At 41.4% G+C, this 27,846-nt stretch overlaps 2 protein-coding genes across 2 annotated transcripts; both read left to right on the top strand.

The window, feature by feature from the left end:
• Positions 1-471: 471 nt before the first annotated feature.
• Positions 472-4,992, top strand: LOC119697060 (ovalbumin-related protein Y-like). Its single transcript, XM_038127142.1, has 7 exons — positions 472-651; positions 1,304-1,354; positions 1,948-2,076; positions 2,826-2,943; positions 3,179-3,321; positions 3,658-3,813; positions 4,591-4,992. The coding sequence occupies exons 1-7, from the start codon at positions 484-486 to the stop codon at positions 4,990-4,992; spliced, it is 1,167 nt and encodes a 388-aa protein (XP_037983070.1). The 5' UTR covers positions 472-483.
• Positions 4,993-19,119: 14,127 nt separating this feature from the next.
• Positions 19,120-23,968, top strand: LOC119697059 (ovalbumin-like). Its single transcript, XM_038127141.1, has 7 exons — positions 19,120-19,323; positions 19,952-20,002; positions 20,540-20,668; positions 21,266-21,383; positions 22,054-22,196; positions 22,374-22,529; positions 23,573-23,968. Exons 1-7 carry the CDS (start codon positions 19,156-19,158, stop codon positions 23,966-23,968), a joined length of 1,161 nt encoding a protein of 386 aa, XP_037983069.1. The 5' UTR covers positions 19,120-19,155.
• Positions 23,969-27,846: the final 3,878 nt, after the last annotated feature.

Genomic DNA, 27,846 nt, shown 5'->3' with positions numbered 1-27,846 from the left:
GGTAAGCAGAATAGGTAAATAATAAAAAAATCTACCTTATATCACCTATACAATCAGTTAAATCAGTTAGAGAGAGAATGAGCATTCATTCTATCAGGAGACCAGTTAGATGCATTGTTGTTCAAATTATCTCACATTAGGAGATGACTGACACATGGAAATGTTGATTTGATAGGGACTGTGATACATATGGCAGAGTACCCTGGATTTTGCTCTCTAGCAACTTCACACTGTATTTTCTAGTCTGTGTTTTCTTCTTTCACCAGCCTATGCACAGCTGGCAGATGTCCATCACTTTGATTGCTCATGAATCCAAAAGCATATCTGCCTTTTAAATCCACACCACTGGATTCTGTTTGCTGAAAAAACTCCGTGCACTAAGTTTGGGGTTCATGTGAACTGAATTATTTGCATTACAATTGACCTATTTCACTACTGTAAGTCAGACTCTTTCTGTTTCCTTCAGACAACAGGGATTTCACAATGGGCTCCATCAGTGCAGCAAATGCAGAATTTTGTTTTGACGTATTCAAAGAAGTGAAATTTCACCGCAGCAATGACAACGTGCTCTTTTCCTCCCTGAGCATGCTTTCAACCCTGGCCCTGGTGTATATGGGAGCGAGGGGTAAGACTCAATCCCAGATGGAGAAGGTAAGTTACTTACACAGGTGTAAAATGACTTCTACTTGTGCTACTTGTTCCTTCTAAGTAACATCACTGAAAAATATCCACTGACGAGGTTTTCACCTGTTTCAATACACAAGACCTAAGCCAAAGTCACAAAATGGAGAACTGAATCAAGAGTTACATATAGAAAATATTAATAGAAAGGTGTATATTTCAATATAACAGGCAGTTGACTTAAACATAAAAAAAAAATCTCAGGGACAATAGCAAACTAGATTACCAGTCAGCAATTTTATAATTTTTAAATTCTGTCAAGTTCCAAATAATGTAACCAGATTTTCTTTTTTAATATATATAAAAGATAAATCCCAGAAAGCCAGGAAGACAGACTATTTCTAGCAACACATAATATGTAACTCTATTGATTTCTAGATATTGACTAGAAAAAAAAATATAATCTAAGAAAAGAATAGTATTGACAGTTTCCAAGAAGGTCACAGAGGGCATAGACCAGTTGCAAGCTTACCTGTGAATTTTCAGTTAATCTATTTTCCCAGCATCTTTTTTTTTTTTTTTCTGAGCCAACAGGTTTTTTTACACAAGCAACATGTTTAAATCGCAAATTCGCATTGTTTTTGGTCATTCTTCTCATTACTACTGGTATTTTCTCTTGCAGGTTCTTCACTTTGATAATGTGACAGGAGATGGAGACATTTCTGACTCCCAGGTAGAGAAATAATTTAATCTTCCTTTCTGTCTTATTCTCCTCAGAACAAAAGTAGAACTTTTCTGCCTCTCCTCCTGCCAGTTTCAGACCCTGACAAAAACTACAGTAATAGCCTCAAATCAAGGGGACCTGTGGAGGGAGGGAAGTAGGGTGTGATTCACCTGTTTTTAAACAAACACGGAAAGACAGCAGGTTGCTCATCTCGCAGCAGAACAAGTAATGGTGTGGGGAGAATGCTTTGGGCACCAGGGTGTCTTCCCAGGCAAGTGCTGCGGGGGGATGAGTGAAGAGGGGAGCCAGGCTACAGCAGTTTGATTTCTAGCTGGGCAGGAAGATGCTGGGCAGAGAAAAACCCAGAAGTTTCAGTGACAGGAACTCAACTGCATCTTTTAAAAAGCACATTTCAGGGGACTTGTCTTGACAAGGATGAACTTGCCTGTTCAATGCACCACCACCACAGCACTGGCTGTCCCAAAGGTGACAGTCTGTGGGGAAAGACTGCCCTGTAGCATCACTCTTAACTGAAAGAGACCAGACTTTAAGATCTTATTTCCTTATACCATCTATCTTCTTTTTTCATGTCATCGCCTCAGTGTGGCACTGCTGAGTACATCCACAAAACATTCAAGGATCTCCTCTCAGACATCAGCAGGCAAAATGCTACTTACTCACTCAGGATTGCTGACAGACTCTATATTGAAAAAACATACCCTATTCTTCAGGTGAGTTATATTGTGATTTCCATGAGATTTCCTGTAAATCCCCTGTGACTCTGCCCTAGAGATGCACAACCAACAGAAGCCCACTCTCTGTTGATGAAGAGGTGCTCGTGAGCCATGAGGGGAACTGGTACAGAATGAGTTTAGACTTTTCTGTGTCTGTTAGATGAAGGCAAAAGATATACAGGCATAAAATATGCCTATATTGCAAATCACAGGGAGTAATCAAGATTGCTGTGAACTTACTAGAAAAATAGCTTGTAATGAAAAATGTAACTTTTAAGGGAAATTAAATAAACTTTATTACTTGAAATAATAAAACCTGAAATTGTCAGTTTTCCTAGTGAAAGGAAGATTTGCTTTTGAAATCTAAGAATATGAGAACACAATATTCAAAACCCAAAAGAGTGGACACAAAGAGAAGGAGACAAACATTGTCTGTCCTTAGAAATGTTTGTTAAACTGAAATTGTTTTGGTAAAACAAAGGAAATATATCAAAATTTTAACTTGGAACTCTGTCTCATCAAAAAGTGCCAGATCTATATATGTGAAGCAGTCTTTCTTGTACAGCTTTAAGATTGAGTTACAGGAAGACAGATGTGACTGACATGTTCAGTGTCTGATGTTCCAACCCAGGAGTAAACATTCACTGTTCCTTAAAACATTCTGCTTTATTTCACAATCTTGCTTTAGACATCTGTATAATTCCAAGTCCTCATCAGTCTGGCAACTGTAACCCTTTTGCTTATAGGAATACATAAAGTGTGCAAAGAAATTCTACAAAGCAGAGCTGGAAGATGTTGACTTCAAAACAGCTGCAGAGGAAGCAAGACAGCTCATCAACTCCTGGGTGGAGAAAGAGACAAATGGTAAGGACTTAAAAATTGGTAGCAGGCATTTTCCCTCCCCTACCATAAATTATATCCTTGTCTTCCTCTCCTCATAACCTCTAGAAAAGGTTGGCCAAGCAAGCACAGGTTGCTTATTGCTATGAAAATGAAACTTCACAAAGCAGGAACCCCCACCTCACCCCAACATCACAGAGATTTGTGCACACCAGAGGAGCTGTATCTTACCTCCCTCTGCCCTGTCTCTTTCTTAAAGGACGGATCCAAGACTTCCTTGTTTCAGACTCTGTTGATCTCAATACTGCACTGGTCTTTGTGAATGTAATTTACTTCAAGGGGTTATGGAAAACTGCATTTAAAGAAGAACACACTCAGGAAGAGCCTTTCAACGTGACTGAGGTAGGAGGGCACGGACACCCCTCTGGCCAGGGCAGTTGTTGCCTCACAGAGGCAGGAGTCTGGGTGCTACAAATATCTGTCACAGGTTGGGTGATTTTTCTGAGTCCATCATTGTCATTGAGTGGGCCTAAAGTCAATTAGTGTTCACAAGACCTGTGTCTGACCAGGCTTCCAGGGCACACAAGCAAGCAAGATAGGAAAATGGAGACACAGCTCTTTTCCAAAGGCAGCATGGTAGAAGATTGAGTCCTGTTCTTTCAAAGGCCTTGTACATTTGTCTGACCAAAGAAAAACATTGCTCCCACATCACATCATCTCACATTTTTGTTTTTGCAGCAAGAGAGCAGACCTGTGCAAATGATGCGTCAGAATAGCACCTTCAGAGTGGCAAGAGTGGCTGAAGATAAAATTAGGGTTCTGGAGCTTCCATACACCAGTGGAGAGCTGAGCCTGTTGGTGCTGCTGCCTGATGACATCTCTGGCCTGGCACAGGTACGGCCCTGGCAGGGCAAGCAGAAGGGCTATGACTTTAGTGGGGCTTGGCTTCTGTCAGACCTTTTGCTGCCCATTGACATCCCAGCTGCCCACCCCATGGCTGTGCTGGGCAGGCAGGGGAGCACAAAATCTGCCCAGGTGCTGAGGCAGAGCATCTTAGGAGAGTCCTAAAGCTCAGTTTAATAAAATGAAGGTAAAGCAGTGTAGTGCTGCTGCAGCCCTGCAGAAGAGGATGTTGCTACATGCACCAATCTCCATCAGGTATCAGAGGCAGGAAAGGTAGAAGAATTTTTATTACTGTCAGTGGTTTCAAATGTTTGCTAAATAAGAAAAGTTTATCCTAGGGGAAATAAAAAATGAAAGTGATGGAAAAAAGCATTCCAAGAACTGACTAAATGGAAAATGATAAAAGTAACATTAGAAAGGAAAAAAGTTGCAGAAAGGGATCAATAAAATATCTTCCAAGAGGAACAGTTTTAGAGCCAATTTGATTTGATGTTTTCAAAAACTATACTTTTACAAAAAAAGACTTGATCTGATGAATAAATTTTCAGATGAAAAAGATGTGAGGAATTTCCTCAAGACAGACAGATCATATAGGCTCCATAGTCAGAAGGAAACTCACAGGATAAACAAGTGCATTTAAGAACAAGTATCAGTTCTATTGTGTGCCTAGAGTAAATGGAAAAAAACCAGTAACAGGTGGTAAAAACACAGCTTTTAAGATGATTGAACTTTTGTCTCAGATATTTTATTCCCTACCTCTCTTTGCAGCTTGAGAACAAAATCAGCTATGAAAAACTCCAGGAATGGACCAGTCCCAAGGTGATGGAAAAGAAGAAGGTGAAAGTGTACCTCCCACGCATGAAGATTGAGGAGAAATATAACCTTACATCTGTCTTGACATCCTTGGGTATGACTGACCTGTTCAGCCCCTCGGCCAACCTCTCTGGCATCTCTGCAGCAGAGAGCCTGAGGGTGTCTGAGGCCGTCCACGAGGCATACATGGAAGTCACTGAAGAGGGCACTGAGGCAGGTGGCTCAGAGGTTGTGACTGGAGACATCCAACATTCCTCTGAGTTTGAAGAGTTTAGGGCTGACCACCCATTCCTTTTCTTGATCAAACACAATCCAAGTGACATGATACTCTTCTTTGGTAGATATTGTTCTCCCTAAGGAGAAAAAGGGCTGGAAGTAATGCTTGCCTACCCCTAGGAAACAGAGCCCCTTTACTCTACCATTGTAGTATAATCTTATCTCATCACTAAGTGGAAAGCCTTCAGTATCTAGGGAGATATTCCTGAAGAAATGTATGACTTTTCAGATCTTTGGGTGCTGATATTTCTGCTTACACAAGTTGTACTTAGGATTTGTATCCAGGAATAAATAAGAACTTCAAGAGGTAGCTTAACATCATGATTGAATAACTTAAGATTCAGGACCACTGTTTTGATTCTTGTGAGAAATTCTGACACTGATATTAAGAGTCTGGTTTTTCTACAGGAGTTCTCTGAAATAAAAACAGCTATTAGAATAATCCTGTTCCTTTCTGTTGAACTCACTGGGCAACCATCCTTGAATTGATGCCTGGACGACATGCAGATGAAATTCTTAATTTCAGCAAATCATTCTTCTTTGAGTAATGCATTTGTGCTTCTTTGTGCTGCACATACTGTAAGGCTAAGGTCTTGTTCTGAGGGGGCATACAGAAAATTTACCATTTCTTCTTAAATCATCACCTCCAAACCCATTACCTTCCTGACTGATACAATTTCCCATCTTCATTCCCATGACATGTCATTGATTTTGTGGATGTCAATTATTGGTCCTTCTATTTATTCTAATAAAAGCATTGCAAACTAAACTTGTCTCTACCTGTTTTGTTACTGCACCACACAATAAAAATACATATTGTGGGTTGTGTTTCTTTACAGAATGTGTTTAGACTAAGATTTAGATACTATTTTCAAAACCAGAATGTACCCATATATGAAGTAATTCAAGAGCCTAACTTTTTTTTTTCCTAAAATACTGAATTTAAGCAAGATAAGCCCTATAGCTCCTATTTTTACCTTGCGCTCATCTCCATATGACATATCAAATAACTCAATTTTTTTAATCCGCTATTGTATTCCCAGATAGTTTTAAAATACTTTCTCTAATTGCCCTCAGGAAATACATTGAGGTGATGCCTAAGAGATACAAGTCAAAAAACATGAGGAAAGGATTGCTATGTTTCTTAAAAGGCAGACTGCTTCAGCTGTCTAATGCCCACAGGAACCATGTAAGAAAACCTTTGTTACTGCCTTTTGATAACATCATCCCCTAGGGCTATCATTTCCCATTTCAGAGTCTTTAGGGGGAAGGTTCTTTAGGCTGCAGTTTATCCAATTAAAAGACTTTATTAGTGTTGATCACTGACTTAAGCAATCTTCCTTCTGCTGGCATACAGGAGCAGAACTGCAAATCACAGTACTTAAAAAGTGTTTAGAAAGGGGAGGTACTTGGCAGTATTTGGAGCTGCCTCAGACATTTCAGAAGTAAGTATTAAATATAACTTGAAATTATGATGCTGACTACAGGGAAACGTGTCATGGCTGCTATGAAGCCTATGGAAGAACTTCAAATACTGGTTTTCCCAAGACAGTTTTAAGGGATTAGACATGGTTAATGGAAGTATTCAAATTAAAACATAAACTTATTTATGCAGTTTCAAGCATTACTATGCATATAATGTTCTGCTTCCCTTAAAACTTAAGGCAGCAAAGAGAGTTTTGCTACAACTAAAACAAAAAAGTATAAAATACTTTTCTAAGAAGCAGAGGGTGAAAGTTTATAAACAATTATAAATCTGTTATTATACTGAAACAAGCGTATCTGTCACTCTGCACTTTATAGATACAATGAAAATAAAATTAATATTTATTGAATTATATCACATGCTTATAAAAAACCTCCTATTCTTTTGTATAATTGTTCCTTTCCTTGATGATTATTTTAAAGAAGAGAAGTGGAGAAAATCAATGGTAACAAAATGAAGATGAATGAAATTGTAAGTGGTTTCCTAAAACTACATATGAGAGAGGTCCACCTAATGTCCTCACTGCGAAACAGAACTATTTGACTCATTTTACATTGGGCCATTAGGTGTCACTAGGGATACAAAATGATGTCTCAAGTCTTCTGACAGAGAGACATCTGTTGAAAACTAGATCTGGGAGCTTAACAGAGGTTCCAATTTTTTTCTTAATTTTTGTGCAAGCAGATGATTATGACCAATATATTGAAAATGTAAACCAGTGGCACTGGGCTTGAAACCCAGTAATTTTTGAAGAAAAAGACTGAAATATTATTTGGTGGAAGATCAGAGGCATTTTAAAATGTCTGTGTTGTGGAAAAAATATCATGGTCAAACACCGTCGAATGGATGGAGCAGTTTTGTTTATGAAAGAGAAAGCATCCTCTAAAGAGGCTACAATGAGAGGTAAAAGTGCAGATTCAGGGAGGTTGAATGAGATCCATACCCCTGCATCAATGGCTGGGTCCAGCACTGCAGCAATGCATTGCTGGTCTGGGCTGGCAGGACCTGCTGCAAAGGCTCTGCCATGGTCAGTGGGGCTGCTGCAGCTCCCATGGGGAGCAATTCTGAAAAGACCAGTGTAGAGGGTGTTACAAAGGGATGAGGGAAGAGCAGCCATGAGGAGAGCAAACTCTGCTTGCTGTTTCCTGGCTCTGAAGTCTGGTAAGAGTTTAATAACACTAATCCTAGCTCCCATAAAGCCTGGGTATTGTCCTGCAGCCCTTGTTGCTCCCTGGCAGCATCATTGAAGCTGGTATGTCAATAAATTGCCATCTGTCTATTCACTACACTCCATTTTCACTATGTGCTGTGTTGTTCTGGATTTACTGTACTGCCAGGGGTGTGTGGAACAAAAACAGACACACACAGGACAGCATTTGAAATGCTGTGTGAACTACGTGTGCCTTTCCTTCTTATGGGGATTTGGGGAAGGGCTGAAGATGACATATCTTCCCTGCCCTTTAGGAAATATAAATTTCTGAGACCATTCCACATCCCTCTGCATATATGACTTGTGAGAGAGGCCCGCTGTCTCCTAAGCAAACCGAATCCATGGCTGAAGGCACAAGATTCAGCAGGCATTATACTGTAAACATAGTCACTAGAGGAAGTGCAGAGAACCCCCTGGACTCCAGGGCAGAGCTATCCTGTGTTCTCAAATGGTATTTGAGAAAGCACAGCATGCTGAATCAAACAGAAAGCTACGTGTCTGCTAGAAAGACACACAGCAGGGCTTTCTGTTTCTTGGCTAGTGAGCTAAGACTTATCAGTAGGGAAAAGGGACAGCAGAGAGGAGATTGTCAAAGCAGCAAGGGTGGGGCTGCTTGGCAAGGAAAGGAGATACACAGCAGGAGGTGACAACAAGACCAGCAGGGCAGGGGCTTTCCCCCTAAGATATTAGATGCTGCAGTTCCCTACACTACTGCTACAGTCCAGTGATTGCCAAACAAGCCTGTGGCGATGAGGCAGGTCAAATATCAAGCCTGCAGGTTAAATCCACAAATCAGGGTCTGTAGCGCTCCTAACCAGAACACTATTGTACATTGAGGAGTTAGTGACCACGTAAAAATGAATCTGAGCAGGCTGATTAGTGTGTGCAGTTTTGTGTTATGCTGCACATACTGCTTAGTGTCTGGGACTATACAGTGCTGAACACATCATGTGGCTGTGGGCTCAACTTCATCTGCTAATCATAATGGAGAACCTCACAGATGGAGGAATGGAGAGCCTCACAGATGGTCCGAACTGGGAACTGGCACCCTCTGATGATGTTGCTGGCATATCCTTGTCTTCATCTTAAAGTGAAGCAGCATTTTTCTGTATACTTTCATTCATCAGTAGAAATGATAAACAGAACATACCTATAAAAGTGTAAAGATCACACCACCAGTGAACCTCTCCATACATGGGAACACAGTTGCTGCTCCCTGAAGAAAGATCCATCCAATGCTGTACCACTTCGGGATCTGACCACTGGAAGGGACATGAAATTGACTATGCTCTCTCCTTTTCCCTTCTCATGTCATTTCCAATAAAATGGAAATGGAAATGTAATAATTTTCTTACTAGTGTCCAAAATGAGCATTTGCAGTGTCCATCTTGCTGAGGTTCATGGACAGGCAAAGGCATGCATACTAGCAAGAGCCAGTCAAGAGACTCCACTTAAATTCTTCTCTTGACTGAGGGGGATGTAGACCCCCATGGAGGTATCTCACAGCTCTGCCACAAACAGTGCCCTGATTCAAGGCTTGGAAACTGCTTCGCACGTCCCTGAGCCCACGCAGTCAGACTCTTGGGAGAGGGATGATCTCAAGAGCAGAGGTTTCTGAAGTCCTGAGTGTTACGGAAGCAGTGACAGAGGCTGACTATTTGGTATATCTTCTGTCATAGGAACTTAATGGCATTAAAAGAGGTTAGCAGAAAGCAGTGAAAAAACCCCAACACATAGAGGGAGCTGACAACAAACAGCTGAACGATAGAATTAATGGTCAAAGAATGTGGAAGATGATAAAATTTCACATGATTTTAAAGGGAAACTGGACAAAACCATGGAAGAGAAATCAGTTGAGAAGTAATAAATATACAGAAAATACTATCAGCTATTTAAGTCCCAGGACTGACAACAGCCAGTGTTAGGACCCTGTGAGCACAACCAGCTTCAGCAGGAGATTTCCCCAGCAGCCTCTGCACATGGGTCTGGAGCCTGCATTGGACGCTGGCACCATTTGTGAGAGGAGAACACAAACTGTCCTCGGCCATTTGCAGCAGACCTTGTAATGCATGAAAAGAGTTCATTGTGTGCCAAATCTCCAGTCAGAGGAGCGTGCAGCACTTCTGCTCAATTGTAATTAAGAAAGAGTGGACAGAGACATGTGACATGTTTGGAGAAACAAAAGAGAGATGACATGGGGATGTTAATAAGTAGGGGATGTTAGAAAGAGCACAGCTGAAGGCACACTCTTGGGAGTCACCTCCAGGGCATTGCAGCCACAGGCAGCTCGTGCCAAGGCTGTGACACTCCAGAGAGACTGCAGCCTTCTGGTCATTGATGCTGCAGCAAGGACATCCCTATGGAACTCCAGCTTCTGAAGCAGACTAGAGCTCAGGATAAAAGTGAGCAGCAGCATCTGGCAGATATAAACAGTTTACACCAGTCACAACCTCTTCCATTGCTTGCTGCTTCACCAAAGGGACAAGTGAGCACTGAGTATAACAAAGAAGCTGAAACTAGTAAGCATAAGAGGAGACTTTTTGTACTGAAGTGAAATGTGGGGAAGCAGGATGAAAGGTCTGTTTCATAGTTTGTTACATTGATTTTGTCAGCAACCAAATAAACAACAAAAATTTAATGTTAATCAGCAAGAAATTAAGTGAAACTCCCCAAGTCAAAGCTGTTGCCCACAACAGAACCTTGTTTCAGCCAAGACATAGCACTGAAGTGCACTGCAGGTTCCTGTCTCCAGTTCCACCTCCTGGCAGACCTCACTCCTAAGCCTTGTAGCCTTGTCTCCAGGCCCATCTCTTTCGCTCATAAGTGTATGACAGAGCTCTGAGTGCACTAATGAATTTGTAAGAGTCCTGGAGCCTCTCTCACACCTGTGACCCCAGGAGCTCTAAGCTATGTGCTGGACTTTCAATTCCCATCTGTATTACATCAGTAGTGTGTCACTCTCCAGTTCAAACACAGCTGTGCCCATTCCTGGCCAGGGACTCCTAATGTGACCTTGGCCCTGGTTTGTGATCACTGGACCTGGACCTACCTCTGCAGTGTGAATTGACTTTGTGGTCAATGTTGTCTTTGCACCTGCCTCATAGCCATGACGTTGCCTTAGGATCTGGACTGCCTGTGGTCTCCAGGCCTGCTCTGCTCAGCTGCTGAGCCCTAGCTGGTGAGGCTCCAGCTGTGGCATCTCCCTTGCCTCCTGATTTGTTCTTCTTTGGGAAAAGATGGCCCTTGTGGTTCCCTGACAGTGATCTCAGCCCTGCCTGAGCCCTCTGCCAAGCACCGAGGAGCCTGGGCCTCTGGTCACACAGAGCTCTGTCCTCACAAACCTTCCTGATCTCCACAAAGCACTCACTCATTGCTCAGAGCCAGGCTCCTGAATAATCTCCTTCCACCCAGCCAGACCATGCTTCCTGGCTTGTTCCCGACCATTCTCTGGGGCCTGTTGGGGTGGCCTGACCATCTCACTCACCTCTTGTGCCATGTCCATTTCCTATCCACTGCCCCTGTCCCAGCTCTGCGTCCCCTGAAACAGCCCCCTAATACCCCACAGCCAGAGTCACTCTGAAGTGAGTCCTTCCCAAGCGCAGGTCTCCCTGAGGAGCAAGGGCATGCTGTCCTCACAGGGGAGGCTGAACTAGAAGCCCTCAGTGGCCTTGATCTTCCATGGGACCTCTCCTGCCCACATCCCTAGATCCCATGCTACCCCCCGCCCCAGGCCATCAGCCCCTACCCCAGTGACATCACATCAGGGGCTGTTCTCCTGCTTAGCCATGGCCTGCTTGAGAACAACTTGTGCACTCATTTCCTGGCTTGAACTTGAGCCTACTCTGTCAGTGTTGACCTGCCTCGTAGTCCCTGGATCTGACTGCAGTCCTCACTTGTGGAGAGACTTCCCAGCTTAGCTTTGGACATGCCCTGTCACTTATGTTGCCTCATGTTCTGAAGGCCTGGATCTGTCACCCCCCTTTCAGGGTCTGTCCTGTTTCCCTTGTTCAGGTGCTATGGTGCTGGGCCCTGGTCAGCGAGCCTCCCATTCCACAGGCAGCAACCAGCTCTCGTTGCTCCCTAACCCTAGGCTCTGGAAATGGACCATGGCCCTGGTTCTCCTCTTGCTGTGTCCATGGATGTTGGTGGACCCTGTCACTGACATTTGTTTCTGCTTCTCTATGGTCAGATATTGTGGTGAGGGCACTGCCCTCCGTGGGGGCTTGACTCTTGGCGCAGATCACTGTCCTCATGGAGCAGCCCTGCTCCTGCTGCTTCTCTCAGTACAGACTTTCCACCCAAAATATTGCCTGCTTACTCAGGCTATAGCTCTCCAATGTGACTACAAGGATATTATGGGAGATCATCCTGAAGGCCTTACTAAAGTCAGGTGTGCAATATGCTCTCCCTTTGTTTAGACAAGAAGCTGTCCCATCCTAGACGCCAATGATGTTTGTCAGGAGAGATTAGTCCTTGGTAAATCTGTGCTGGTTTTCTCCATCATCTTTTATTCCTTCACATGTCTCAAAATATTCCCAGGACACTATGCTTGGAAGCCTTCTGCAGGGATTTGAGCTCAAATACAATTGTACACCAGGGCATTAGTGACCCACACAGTGCTTGACAGGAGAAGGCACAGGCCTGAACTTGCCAAGAGTAGAGCTTGGTTCCCCATCCTGTGCTGTCCTGCACATTGCCCTGGGCTGCAGCATGAACTTTGTGTGCAAGTCAGAAGGGAGGAACCTGTAGGTAGCTCCCACTTGGCATGAGTGACTGCATTCCCTGCCTCCTTGCATTTATCATAAAGTGAAGCAGCAAGTCTTCATGTGAACATCCTTCTTTTTCTCAGAGGAAATGAGCTGCTTTCTTCTTTAAAAATTCCTGCAAGAGCTCTAAAGTGTCAGTGAACATCTATCTCCGTGGATAGACTTGCACTGCATGCCATTCCTTCACTGGTGATCTTTCCAATGCTGCACAGCTTGGGGTTCTCTGCAGCTAAGGGAATATCACATAATCAACTAGGTTGGAAAAGACTTTTGAGATGATCAAGTCCAACCTATGACCTAAGACCACCATGTCAACTAGACCATGGCACTGAGTGCCACATCCAGTCTTTTCTTAAACACCTCCCAGGATGGTGGCTCTACCACCTCCCTAGGCAGCCCATTCCAGTGCCCAATCACCTTTTCTGTGAAGAATTTCTTCTTAATGTCCAACCCAAATGTCCCCTGGTAAAGCTTAAGAGTATGTCCTCTTGTCCTATTGCTAGATACCTGTGAGAAGAGGCCGACCCTCACTTGGCTACAACCTCCTTTCAGGTAGTTGTAGTGAGTGACAATAAAAATTATCTATATTATCTTCTTTTTCCTTTCAATGTTAGCTGCAATAAATGGTATTTTAAGCAGTGTCTTAGAGGCTGTATTTTTCTTGACACAGATCATAATGAGTACTAACCCTTAGTGCCTTGCAGCAGTGCACTGCACCTTTTCAGTGACTGCAGAGACCTGTAGTCTCCTCAGCTGTCCTCCTTTTCCTTTCTGAAAATTAGTCACTTTTTCAAATCATCAGGAACCTTCTCCAATCATCCTGACTTTTCTTTCATCTCCATTTTGCTGTTGTATTTGAAAAATCTTTTCTTACTGTCCTTCACATCCCTTGTCAGTTTTCCTTCCAGCACAATTTTTGCTTTTCAGATTCCATCTCTGAGTGCATGGTGAAAGCTTCTATACTCCTGCCTGGTGGACTCTTCTTGCTTTCAACTCTTGTACACTTGCTTTTTGCATTTGAGCTTTGACAGAATGAAGGCACGTTTATCATGAGACACATGTTGCTTCCACAGAAAGATATGTGGCATGTATGGAAGCAAGGCAAAGGCTTTGCATGTTTGTGAGGCTAAAACTCATTCAACCGCAGGGAGGATGTTTTTCAAGTTCTTAGTCAAAGACTCCCATTCAACCCATTGCTGGCTTGTGGGATGTGATCACTGAAAATTATGCCATGAAAGTTACGTCAACCTATGTCAGGGGGAGTAGTAAGAAATCATCATCTGTACAATGAAGTCTAAGCCTGTGTCAGGTTCAAATGAATAAAGGGATGTAAGATGTCATACGGGATATTGCAATGACAATTAAGAGCAATGACAAATGCCCGTCACAGTCTGTGAGAGATCAGGGCAGCACTACAGGCAACAGTGTACATCTCCAATGGCATAGAGCTGTCGCAGAACAAGGAAAGGTGGGCTGTGGGCACCTGTCTGAAGGAGCTTGACCAGATACTTCATTTGCTTTGTACTGGGGAAAAACCAGAACCACAGAACAATGAAGAGAGAAACCATCACTGATAGCTGCAGCACCCAGGTCTGCAATGGTAACAAGTTAGACAGTCAGCTGCAATCAGTAAATCTCTCTGTGACTGATTACCCTGATAGAAAGCCAGCTTCCAGAGTCACAATGTGGAATGAAGACAAACACAAAACAATGAAAATGCTCCTTTCTATTGGCAAAAGAGCAGGATCAAGGACAGAATCCCGAGTTCTAAGTAGGTTTTTGTGATTAGAGGAGAGGCTTTGTTCTGTGAGCTGACCTGGACTTCATACCCTTTTGGTTAAGAAGTTGCTTTTATACTGTCAGTTGTCCAAAGCTCAGGTACTCAAGAGTCTGTTGGTTTAGGGACAGCTCCACAATGAAATGCCTGGCAGAGGAAAGGGCAACTGAGCCTTAGCTGACCTCTTTCTTGGGACAAGCATTGTGAAACAAGGATGTGTGACTGAGCTGTTTGTACTGCTTGCACAGCTGTGCTGGACAGGACAATCCATTGTCAGTTGTCCCAGGTAGTCTTCCAAGTGCAGGAAGGTTTGCTTACTTTAAACCTCATGTCAAGCAGACTGTAAAAGACCTTTTAGGGTTGATGCTATGCTGCTGGTCTGCTCTGATCCAGTTCTTCATTTGCTTATGGGTATATTCTGTCACTTAAAACTGGCCTTGCATTAACTCCCAGTCTGAGCACAGAAAACCACACCAGACCCCTCACAAAGAACACAGCTTCCCTTTTTCAAACATTATCACAACAGAGCTTATTATCCTCAATGTATTTGTTTATTGTGGGTGTGTTCTGAACCTGAAACTTCAATTCTTGGAGAGAAAACATGATTTTTGTATAACTCATGGAACAAAGCTCTGCATCAAATGCACACAAAGCTGTTCTGAAGAGCTGGAACCAGGACACTACACAGAAGTCAAACTCACCAGATAAAAAAACCCACTGGGATAATTTTTATTCTATTCTTGCAGTGTGATAGTGTGGAAAAAAAATGACCACTAACAAAAGTGCAGCTTCTTCCTGAATATGTTTGTAGGTCCTAAAATTCAGGTCATATGAATAAAATAAAGGTCATATGAGATGAGCTGGACTAGTGTTAGAGGTCTGGACACTTCTGTAATTCATGTGTGATTGACCAGACTAAGTGAATGGGAATCATGGTTGCTTAGCAGAGAATCTGGCAGGCCATTTGAAAGGCAGATTTCACTGAGTTAAATACAGTGACCAACTCTCACATGCAGCAATTGAAGACCAGTGTGGTGGAAGTAGAACTAAACCACTAAGAATAAAGTGGACGTAAAGTGGCCCTGAACAAAAAAAAGGATAAGGAGTGAAAATAGTGGCATAAATCTGAGGCGCACTATGAACAATGTGAGAAAACAGCTTATTAAGTGAAGACACACAGGTTTGAAGAATCATGACGTATCTCAAATTGGAAGGAAACTATGAGTATCATTGAGTTCAGCTCTCTGATCCTTGCAAGACTACCTACCATAAATAAACCATATGACTAAGAGCATTGTCCAGATACTCACTGAACTCTGACACACTGGGTGCTATGACCACTTCCCTGGGAAGCCTGTTTCAGGGTGTGACTGACCACTCTCTGGATGAAGAACCTTTTCTCAGTGTCCAATCTGAGCTTCCCTTGATGCAGCTTCATTCCATTTCCTTGTGGCTCATCACAGGTCACCAGAGAGAGGAGAGCAATACCTCCCCCTCCACTGCACCCATTGAGGAAGTTGTAGGCTGAGATGAGGTCACCCCCTCAGCCTTCTCTCCATGTCCTTGAGGCCTTTCACCATCTTTGTCACTCTCCTCTGTACATGCTATGACAGTGTGATGTCCTTCTTACACTGAGGTGCCCAAAGCTGCACACAGGACTCAATGTGAGGCCTCATCAATGCAAAGTAGAGTGGGAAAATCATAGAATCAGAGAATAGTTTGGGTTTCAAGGGACATTAAAGATGTCCCCTGCCTTTGGCAGGGTCAATCACCTTCCTCAACCAGCTGGTGATGCTGAACCTGATGCATCCCAGTATGTTGTTGGTCCTTTTGGCTACCAGGACACACTGTTGACTCATATTCAACTTGCCACTGACCCAAACCCACAGATCTCTTTATGAAGGGCTGTTTTTAACCTCTCATCCCTGAGTCTGTACTTGCAATGAGGATCACCCCATCACAGATGGAGAATCTGGCACTTGCTCTTGTTAAATTTTATACATTTGGTGATTGCTGAGCTTTCTGGTCCATCCAGATCTCTTTCTAAGACCCTCAAGGGAGTCCACATCTTCTCCTAGTTCATCATAGCTGGCATTAGCCCACATTGGCATGTTCACTTCAAATTTTTCATCATCACCTTAGAGGGATGACTAATAATCATTATTTTGTGGGCACAAAGCTTAAAAGGAAAGCAACGTGTGATACATGCCCTGTGTTAACATTGTTAACATACAATGTTAACATTGGGGTCCAGGCATACCTCCCAATATTTCATCATATGTCAGATTTTCTTCTGGCTACCTAGCACTTCTAGAAAGCACTTCTGCCTCTCCTGATGTCCGTGTTACCACCTCACCTCCTGAGCTACATGCTGACAGACAACAACTCATCAAGGGGAATGTAAATTTATATGGCACATTTATTTTCACAAGAGGAAGCAGACTGAGGCGAAGAACACTGCACTGCCTAACCTTTTGACAGTAGTACGGGAGACTACTCTGCTTGACAGAGATCACAGCTATGTCCCATATGTTCTAAAGAATTACGTGTACAGACTTAGAGATCCCCCTCCCGCCTTCCCCCCTTCTCCCCCCCGCTTGTAGAAATCACACAGTGCTTTGCAGAGGTCAGAATGGTTTCTTAACTGTTAGTCCATTCTATTATTCCAATACAGAACAATAGCTTTTATAAATGAAATATATTTGCTATTATATATTATGATTGCCCCACAGACCATGAACATTCTAGCTGGATTTCACAGTTCTTCCATCATCTGTCATGCCATTAAGTTACTCATGGAAGATCTGAGAGATACAAGGCAAGTGCATTCACAAATACATTTGGAACTGACTGTTTTTTTACTTTGTCTAGAATTATGTTTTGCTGTTAACCCCCGAGAATAAAATAATTTGCTATAAAACCACATTGATAGAAAGATCTTTTATAAATATTCCAGCTTCTCAAAGAAAATGTTTCTGTTTTTGACTTTCATCTCAATTGGTTTTGTCACATGCACCCTACTTTATTTCCCCAATTTTTTTAGAAGAATATAAGGCTAAGTCCTGTCCTCCCATCTCTTCTGTCTAGCATGGCTGCATTTTGCACATTCAGAAAGGACTAACTGAAAGAGAGTTCTGGTCTATTACTACAACCATAATAACAAATTGACTAATTATTGATGTATTGACTAATAACTGCTAATTATGTGTGACATCACTAAGGTTTTCACATTTTTAGTTTTTTACTGCCATCCCAGTATCTCGTTGCAAATGAGGCATTATTTCCCAGCCTCTTCTCCAGCCCAATGGACCTGATGTATTGGTGGAAAGCACCATTACACAGAATAAAATACTAATATTTGTTCTCCCTTCAATCAAACCCAAACCCATTGAAACAAAAAAACCTGACCTAATACCATTAATTTATTTTTATGGTGTCAAAAGTCAAACTTCTGAAGGATAGCAAGGGGTGGGTCACAATTCAGACTGTATAAATTCCCAAGTGCTCAGCCAGTATACCCACATACAGCTGGAAAGCTGTATTGTCTTTGGTGCTTGAAGGTAAGCATTTCTCTAGAAAAATTTACTTTCTTACTGCATTATTCCTTGGTTCTGACTAAACTTAAAAAGAGAGAAGTTATTGTCTTGTGTTTGATATTTTTCAGGACAGAATATTTACATGATATTCTCTACAAATCTCACCAGTGTATATGCATTCTACACTATTTTATTATGTGTAAAATCTGAATGTTTGTGGTTTTGGGGAGGTTTTTAAAGTTATTCTCTGTGCTTAAAATGTTATTTTGTGCTCAAAACATTATTTCAGAGCATCTTATCTTCCCATATCTTCCCCATATGTATCTTTTAAGATCGATTTTGAGAGATAAGTAATAAATTTTCTTGCTTGATCTCTGGTTCTTTTGAGTGTATTGAGAGCAGAACTGTGGTGTTCAGTGAATTTGCTAAGTTTATTTTAGTGTGAAATTTCTCTAAGAGTTGCATTCCTGAAAAATACAGTTGGTGAACACAATGTAAAAAGGTACGTGGGTGCACAGCTGTACGATTTTTAAATAACTTATAAATGGGAACGTATACAGAAAGGAAAGTGAGAGAAAAATGTGTGTGTCTGTTTGTGTATATCCAAAAGGCCAGTCACAAAACACTTCGGTGGAGTTCAACACTACAAAGAGAAACTTGAGATCCTAGCATTTAGCTCCTACATAAGGGGCTGGATTTTGAAAAACAGCAATTTAATTTCTCAGACAGGTTATAGTCTGAGAAAACATAGCATGTTTATGCAAAGCAAACTATATTTGAAAGCACAATACAATGAAACATGAATTTTGTGCATCAGTCTTGCTCCTAGATTCAGTCACCTTAGACAAATTATATTGCTTGTCCATTGCCTGTCCATTATTAAAACAAGGGTGAGCTACAGGCCTCTGAAGATCTCCTGACAGTAAGTACTGTGCAACAAATAGATACTTTACTACACCTACTTATTTTTAGAAAATAAAAATAGCTAGCCTCTGCTTTTACCTTTATCTGCTCAGACCTAAAGCAAATGGAAATATAATTTGCACTTAAATTTCCAGCTTTGCAAGTACATGAAAGAGATAACATTTTCTTATTTTCATCAAGCTACTACAAAGTACTAAGGAGTTGTAGCATTCAATGAATGAAAATAAGTACAGGCAATTGTTGTTTGACTTCTTTGAAAAGGTAAACAGAAATGACATACAGATTCCAGAGCTCTGAGGAACTGTTAAAAAAGGTGAATGTATAGAAATGCTGAAGGAAACAGATTTGTGAAAACAGTTTCTAGCATGCATGAGAGGTGAGCATAGCAAAAGACATGTTAACATAGAATGATTTCCAAATTACTTGTTTATATTTTATAGCCTGAAAATTCCTATTAAAGTGCATGTGCTGTGTGTGCATGCTATTCCCATCATTACATGGCTATTGTACTTTTTGCTCTTTGCTCTAGGCAATACTGCTGCACAATGGCCTCCATCGGTCCAGTGAGCACAGAAGTTTGCTGTGACATATTCAGGGAGCTGAGAAGCCAGAGTGTCCGGGAGAATGTCTGCTACTCCCCTCTGCTCATCGTTTCAACCCTCTCCATGGTCTACATAGGTGCAAAAGACAACACCAAGTCTCAGATAGAAAAGGTGAGACTACATTTGGGATTTAAACCCTCGTGCTGCTCAACAGAGCTATAGCCCTTAATGATATGATAATGTCCCTCAGAGGCTAAAAAATGTGGACTTAGAGTTATCAAAAGCTGTGGCCACCTGAAACTCCCACAGTGCTAAACAAACACCCAAAATCTTGGGACTGGATTTAAATTTTATCATAGGTTAGCAGCAGAATTCTCAAAGACAAAAATACATTCTAGCAACACTTTTTTTTTTTTTTTTTCCAATAGGGAAAGGAGATAAAATCTATAGGGAAAGAGCCAAAACATATCCACACATTGCAAAGTGTTTCTCGTGTTTCCTACAGCTCTCACTATCTCTCACTATCTTCATAGAGAGTGGCTGGCTTGTTACCTACAAGAAGGTTGGCATTATTGGTAGCACACACTGGAGCTGAATCCTAGATGCTCAATAGAAAAAAAGATATTCTATGCAAGCAACAGTATGCATGGCTATTCAGAGATGGTACAGATAGATTGTAGTTTTTGAGTCATTCTCAGTTAGTCAATAGGTTTGCTTCAAACATTATGTGTTAATCTCAGTTGCATAACCTTTTTCTTGTCATACCAGTTATTTCAACTACTGTTATTCTTAATTACAGGCTATCCACTTTGATAAAATCCCAGGATTTGGAGAGAGTACTGAATCTCAGGTACAGAAACAATTTAATCCCTTCTCCATGTCAGTTTCTCCTGGGAGCAAAATCTATCCAATAAAGCACTCTCATAGCAGTTCCAACCCCACTCCAATGTGCAGCTAGTGCTCTTCATCCAGCATTTGGGGGAACACTTCATTCATAAGAATGAACAGAGGAGGTGGGCAACAGAGAATTTAGAGCAAGCATAAAATGAAACCCATCCCCATAATATTGGGCCAGAAGGGGGAAATTATGGATATTTGTATAATTAGGCAAAGTAGCTGGGTGCTAGAGGTTAAACAGAACTGGTTGGGAACTGATCTGCTGAAGCTAGATCACTGTAGTAGAAAATTAAAAGCCCCCCCAAATGGTATGAGGAAATTTCAGTAGAAAACCAGCACTGAATTATATATATTATAAAATTACTATATCAGCATAGGATGAACAATTTTATAAGCAGAAGCCTCTGAACTACTGTACTCCTTTCATATAGTATACACTCATCATTAAAACTAGGATACCAATACTTTTATTTGTATTCATGTCAATCAGTGCGGGACATCTGTGAGCATCCACACTTCACTTAAGGACATCTTCACCCAAATCACCAAACCAAGTGACAATTATTCAATCAGCATTGCCAGCAGACTTTATGCTGAAGAGAAATACCCAATTCTGCCGGTGAGTTGCTCTAAGATATGATCTGAATGTCAAAACTGTAACTTCTTGTACTGCAAAAAGCACTGTCAGAAGTCTAGGCTCTGCAAAAGAAATTTTCTTCCATATGGAAAGATTCTGTCTACCCCAGCCTTAACCCCTGAAAGTCTTGAGAAAAAATGTGACTAGCCAAAAAGTTGTTTGTGCAAAGTACAATAAAGACCCAATCAAGTCAAGGTATAATTAATATAGAGATAACTCCAACTCTTTTTGGTTTTCCATTGAAATGAACATTTAATTTGAAATTCAAGGAGAATACCATTGCAAAAAAAAAAAAAAAAAAAGATTAAAAGTGGGCAAAGACACCCCCCCCCCCCCCCTTCACTGAAATGAATGTTGGTTTTAGAGCTCAGTTCTGGGAAATATTTTTTTTTAATTTGGGCATATACTTTTGCTTGAAACAATGCATGTCAAATCTTAAGATGCTTATGAACTAGCTCATAGTTTACTGATTAGCCTTAATAAGCAGATTGCTCATAGCTGTTAATTTCATTCTTGCCTTTTACATCTGCAAAATGCTTTGACATTCTGATCTGAAAATGACATACTCTTTCTTTGCAGGAATACATTCAATGTGTGAAGGAACTGTATAAAGGAGGTTTGGAATCTATCAGCTTTCAAACAGCTGCAGAAAAATCCAGAGAGCTCATAAATTCCTGGGTTGAAAGTCAGACAAATGGTAAGAGGAAGCCAAATGTCAGCATACGTATTTTCCCTTCTGCCACCGAGTTTGAGCAACATGTGAGAACATTTAAGTCAGGTGATGAAAAACCCAAACTTCTCCCTCTGCTCCTTTTCCTGGATAAGACATCAGTTCCCATATAGAGAACTATCATCTAACAATTTTGTTTTTCTCAGATACCCCCCTGCTAGAGGACTCTCTCTATCTGTAGAGGATTTGTGAATATGTAATATTTCCAGTTCTGATAAAAAGGACTGCACTGAAGTATGCTTTTTACACATTGAGAAATAGTTTGACACCAATGTTTCAACTTTTTTTTGAAGCAAAAATATTCAATGTTTGGTTGGGAGACCATCCTGTGATACAAGGTTCTGATGGTTCTTCCTGTTGACACAAAATATGCTAGTTTTGTATCAAGTAAATCTCCGGATCTTATATCTCTCACTGTAATTCTTTATAGGGAGAGAAACAACATCCACTGCCAACAGCAGTAAACAAATCAACCTTGGAACTACAAGATAACAGCTACAAAACCAATGCGATATCATTACCCTACACCCTCCTTCCCAAAATTTCTTTACCCTCCATTTAATGTTGTAATTGCCAAGTAAGATGTGTTATACACAGATGTATTATACATGTTCTCTTTTCCTGTGCACTTTGAAAGGATCCATCAAAAATATTCTTCAACCAAGCTCTGTGAGTTCACAAACTGACATGGTCCTGGTCAGTGCCATCTACTTCAAGGGATTGTGGGAGAAAGCATTTAAGGAGGAAGATACCCAGACAGTTCCTTTCAGAATTTCTGAGGTATGTGGGCATACATCACTTTTAAGGTGTCATCTTCTAGAATTTATGAAAAGAGTCAACAAGTTGCTGTACAATCCTCCTGAAAAAGAGTAATCATCAGCTTTAACCATAAGTAGGCATTTCTACACTCTAGGAATAATCTTTCTGAAAACTATATTATTTTCTTTGGTTTTGCAGCAAGAAAGCAAACCTGTGCAGATGATGTCTCAGGTTGGTACATTTAAAGTGGCAGAGATCCCTTCTGAGAAATGCAGAATCCTGGAGCTTCCATATGCCAGTGGGCGGCTGAGCCTGTGGGTGCTGCTGCCTGATGACATCTCCGGCCTGGAGCAGGTATGGCCTTGGCAGCTGGGTTTCAGAAAACCATAAACACTGTGAAATTTTAGGTGCAAATAAACTCTTCACAATAAAGTTATCTTAGAGCACATCCCCAGGACAGATCTGAATAGTGGCAGCATGAGATGGTTGCATAGAGGCACGCAGCTCTCTCAGTGGTCCTGCAAAAGTTTGTGTGAGGATGGATTGCTAAGCAACTGCTTTAGTGGGTTAAATTTTTGTCACTGCAGAACAGATTCTTCTCATATAAGCAGCTGTTACTCCAGCACCTTGAACGCCAAAGCTTCTATATCTCAATTTCTGCATACTGAGGAATTTACTGGGAAGTTCATCTTAGCTTGAGTATTTGTAATTATTGAATGGTTTGACAGCCTTCAACATGCTTCCTTCATGCCTTCAAAAATTAAACTATCTAAAAATGGAATACGAGTACTGGAATGGTTAAAGCAATTTCAGAAAGTAAAACATACATGACATATTACTGTTGGTATGAAAAGAATATAGTCATTAGCAGGAATGCAGTTTCAATAGGAAAAGTTATGCAATAAATCTGAGTTCATTGACATGATTGCGCACTAACTCTAAGAATTTAAAGAGTGATTTGAACACAGCTAAATTTCTTCAGTAATAACTGATAGCTCATTTATTACTGATCCTTCAGGTATTAGTAAAACCTTTAACACTTCCTTACTTGGAGGTCTTAAATGTAAATAGAGCTTACAACTTGTAAGCACGGAATGACTTCTTGAATATATTTCTTAAGAAGATAAACTGGCAAGAGCTTTGGGAAATTTGCTGAGCAGCCGTCTAGTCAAGACTATAAATTGCCAGTGAGCCTATTAAAGAAATAGGAAGCAGGACAGAGAAGAGAGGGCCATGGTTTGCTTTCCTCTTCTAGACACATTAATCCATATATACCCAGAAAATACACCATAAGAAAAGCAGTCAGTTTAAGAGAAAAAAACCACAAATGGAACTGCTTTGCTACAAAAGATGTTGTGCTCTCACCCCAGAGATCTAATTTGTTTGTTTCCTTGCAGCTTGAGACTGCAATCACCTCTGAAAATCTCAAGGAGTGGACCAGTTCTAGTAAGATGGAAGAGAGGAAAATTAAAGTTTATCTCCCCCGCATGAAGATTGAGGAAAAATATAACCTCACATCTGTCTTAAAATCCTTGGGTATCACCGACCTGTTCAGCTCATCAGCCAATCTGTCTGGCATCTCTTCAGCACAGAGCCTGAAGGTGTCTGGAGCATTCCATGAGGCATTTGTGGAGATCTATGAAGCAGGCAGTAAGGCAGCACGCTCATCAGGAGCTGGGGTAGATGACACAAGTGTCTCTGAAGAGATTAGAGCTGACCACCCTTTCCTCTTCTTGATCAAGCACAACCCAAGTGACAGCATCTTGTTCTTTGGCAGATGCTTTTCCCCTTAAAAAGCGGAAAGCTGAAAGGGTTTCTGTCCCCCACAGCAAGACTCAAAGTTCTGCAGTATCAAGGGTAAAAAGAAACACAAACTTTCTCTTTTATCCATATTTTCTAAAACCAGAATGCTTTATTAAAAAAAAAAAATTAACAACAAAAGAAGTTAAGGCAGAGAAAGAATTTTTGCCAGGAAAGCAGAGGCCCTTTGCCTTTCCTTTCTCCTGAGTATTATTGTTTACTCATAGATGAAGAGTTAAAGGAATGAAAATCTGACCCAAAGAAAGCCTGAGCATTAACAGAGATGTTCCTGGTGAAATTTAACAATTATAGTGCCAAATCATCACACTGAAAAGACACATCATCTTTTTGGGGAAAAAAAAGCAGTCTTCTTACTGAGCCAGGTTTTTCTACAGACAAATTTCATGGTGAGTCCCCTGGAATAAATCACTCAAAATTTCCTAAATTAAACTCTAAACTACTCCCAACCATACCTACTCTGACAAAGCAATTGGCTTTTATTCCTACTCCTGATACTGCAAGGCTCTTCCTCCCTTTCTAAGGATGCATTATAGAAATGTTATAATTATTATTTCTTCTTAAGCCTTTTTGGATCAATCATCATGACCAAGTGTGGTGGTTTTGCAGGTTGCTATTCAAATTTTCTCCGTGTATCCTATCCCTGTGTACAATGGGTCTTGTGGGTGTACTCTTTTGCTCCTTTAATCATAATAAAAACTTATTTAAGCAAATGCTTTTCATTTGGAGTATTTTAAATGCACTTGGGACAGGGTAATCCTGGCTATGTGTACAAATCTGCAGCTTTGGGTGGATGGCAAGTTGAACATGAGTCAGCAGTGCCCTGGCAGCCAGGAGGGCCAACCTGGGGTGTCCTGGATAATGCACAGCATGGCCAGCCAGGCAAGGGAGGGGATTGTGCCTGCTCTGCACCAGGGCAGCCTCACATCTAGTGCTGGGGGCAGTTTTGGGGGCTACTGTATAACAAGAATATCACACTCTAAGAGTGTGTGCAGAGGAGGGGAACCGAAATGGTAAAAGCTCTCAAGGGCAAAACTTATGAGGAGTGTCTGAGGTCACTTGGCTTGTTCAGCTTGGAGAAGAGGAGGCTGAGGGGGCACCTCATCTCAGCCTACAACTTCCCCACTGGGGGCAGGGGAGGGGGAGGTGCTGTTCTCTCTGTGGTGACCAGCAAGGGCATGAGGAAATGGAATGAGGATATATCAGGATTGGACATTCGGAAAAGTTTCTTTATCCAGAGGGTTGGTCACTGGAACAGGCTTTCCCAGGAAAGCGGTCATGGTGCCATGCCTGCTAGAGTTCAAAGAGCATCAGGACAATGCTCTTAGTCATATGGGGTATTTATAGACAGTTCTGTGAGGAGCAGGGTGATCCTTATGAGTCCCTTCTAACTTGAAATATTCTATGTTTCTGCAATTTTTCTGCCTGAGTTGGTTCATTGATTTCAGAGAGGTGAGGAATAAGTCTGTCATAACTCTGGGCTAAGACAGAATATTGAAACCAGTTTTCTGCCAGGAAGGGACCTGTGTGACCCATACTCCCTCATACATGCTACTCAAACTAGTCAGATGGAATGATTTCTGCACAAAACATGATTCATCCAGTTTCTCTGAAACAGCAGTTGATAAGCAGTCCGAAAGGCAGCTGGATATGTGCAGAATCTACATGCCACTGAGACAAAGCATTGCCTCAGAGAATACAGGGGAATGGGAAATAGGAAGGAGTTTTTTACTTATCTTTATGGTGTGTTTACAAAGCTTTATGGGCTTTTATTCAGGAGCTAAAGGGAACAATCATGCTAGGAGATGGGATGTCTATGGTGAGTTATAGTTTTTCTCTGGAATTAATTATTTGTCTCTTTGGCACTGAAGCAAGAAAGGAAGCAGAACTGTGAGGAACTGTCCCAAAGAAGCACCAGGAGAATCAAACAGAAAGATTTTAGGAGTGCAGATACTGGAAGAAGGCTATGCTGTTTACTGATTCCAGTATGTACAGCTTAGCACCAGTGCTGGGAGAACTGTGGTGGAATGTTTCTTCAGTTCCACCACACAATATTTACTTGTTCTACTTGTTTTGGCTTCCCCTGCTCCATCCTCCAAAATAGCACATACTTTGGCAGGACCTAGGGGACACGACTTGCTGGTAGCAAAGATGATGCAAAAGAACAAAGATAACATGACATCACCTATGTAAATAGTTCAAATATATTCCTTCACTTTCTTTTATCTTAGCTGATTGCTGATCAAGTGATAACAATGGGGAAAGTTATTGCAAGAGAGGTAACAGTGTGTTTACCATGGTCCTAGAGTTTCTGTTGATCCAGTCATGGAAATAGGACACCTAAATTCCTAAGGACACTTAAATTTCAGCAGATTTTTTCTAAAACTGCAATATTTCTAGGCTGTTTAGGTTTTTATCAATTAAAGCATACTTCTTCACATACAGAAGGCACAAAGAAGTTCATCTGCTCCTGTGTGTAGACAGATATTTTTAGTGCTGTCTCCTGATTTCTGTTGACTTCAGCTGCCAGCACAGCAACAAGCAGTCATATTCTTATCCTCAGTAGTCACTTCCTTAAAAGAAAAAAAATGCACATGTGTTCCCAGTCCTGTTTTCAGAAACCATTTGGGAATTTGGCAAATCATACCCCCATTAAGGAATGAATGCTGGAGTCCTCAGACCCCAGAGAGAGAAATGTTTATTTGAATGCTAAAAGTTTCAATAGCCTTCCACATCTGAGGTACTCTAGCTTCTGTAATAACAGGCATCCAAAGTACAGGCCCCTAGAGGAGCATGCCTGGATCTAGCCCCAAGTCGTGCCAGATATCAGACCTCCACCTCTCAGCATCAGAGGAACAAAATCACGGAGGAACAAATCCTCTCCTTTGTGCCAACAAAGGAGGCTAGAGCTTCATCTCGCCATCCTCAAAGAAGCAAAATAGTTAGCATCATGTCCTAGAGACTTCAGCTTTCTGCTGTGTCATGAAGTACAGGTGGATTATTCTCTTGTTTGCCCACAGAATGTCTTTCAGCACAAGTATGGAAGAAGGCTCATACTCACAGCTTTAGGATCTGTCATTAGAGGCTTTTATTGCTCTACCACCACACCCCACATATATTTGTAATTTCAAGCATGCATTCAAAGGATTAATGAGTTGTGTCAATACAAGACCACACTTGCTTGCTTTCCTGTGGTCTTACAATGGGAAGCTAATTCCATAGAGATGACAGAATTTAACCCTAGGGCCTTACTGTTTATTCCAGTACTAACTGTCCTAATACATAAAAATGCAACTAATATTGCTTGGTTGAACAAAGTCAGATATTTGCAAAAATTGGCCTCCTGAAGTTCACAGAGTTAGAGACTAACTTGTGTTGGAATGGGCAGCTGACAGTCACCTGGTCTCAACTTCAGAAACATATCAGGGCCCTTCCGAGCCAAATGTTGCATATCTTTAAATTTGGAGAATCCACAGTGCTAGGACTAATTTAATTTTAAACATAAATCCAAATCTTACTAATGGAGAAGTAGTGTAGACTATCTAGCCAGCTTAGTTTTCTCTCACCAAATGAGAGTTAGCCACATGTGAAAATGTTCCCACCAGTTCTTTCATTTTGATTCTCCCATGTCCAGTCCACAAAGTTCTCACTATTTTCCCTTAGTTTTAAACCTCTTGGAGCCAATGCAGAATACCTCTGAAAATCCCAAGGAGTGTTTAGTCAACCATGTGAACAGGAAATTCCTAGGAAATTCCATTGTTCCTAACAACGACTAGGAACAGAAGTGAGATAATAGATAGTTTCAGGCTACGCATTTTTAGTCCAAAAGCATAATTTGTACTTTAAATACATT

Source organism: Motacilla alba, chromosome 2 (genome assembly GCF_015832195.1).
Source record: "Motacilla alba alba isolate MOTALB_02 chromosome 2, Motacilla_alba_V1.0_pri, whole genome shotgun sequence".
Classification (NCBI taxonomy): Eukaryota; Metazoa; Chordata; class Aves; order Passeriformes; family Motacillidae; genus Motacilla; species Motacilla alba.
The sequence above is the reverse complement of the archived record's forward strand: the minus strand, read 5'-3'. Positions and strand labels throughout refer to the sequence as shown.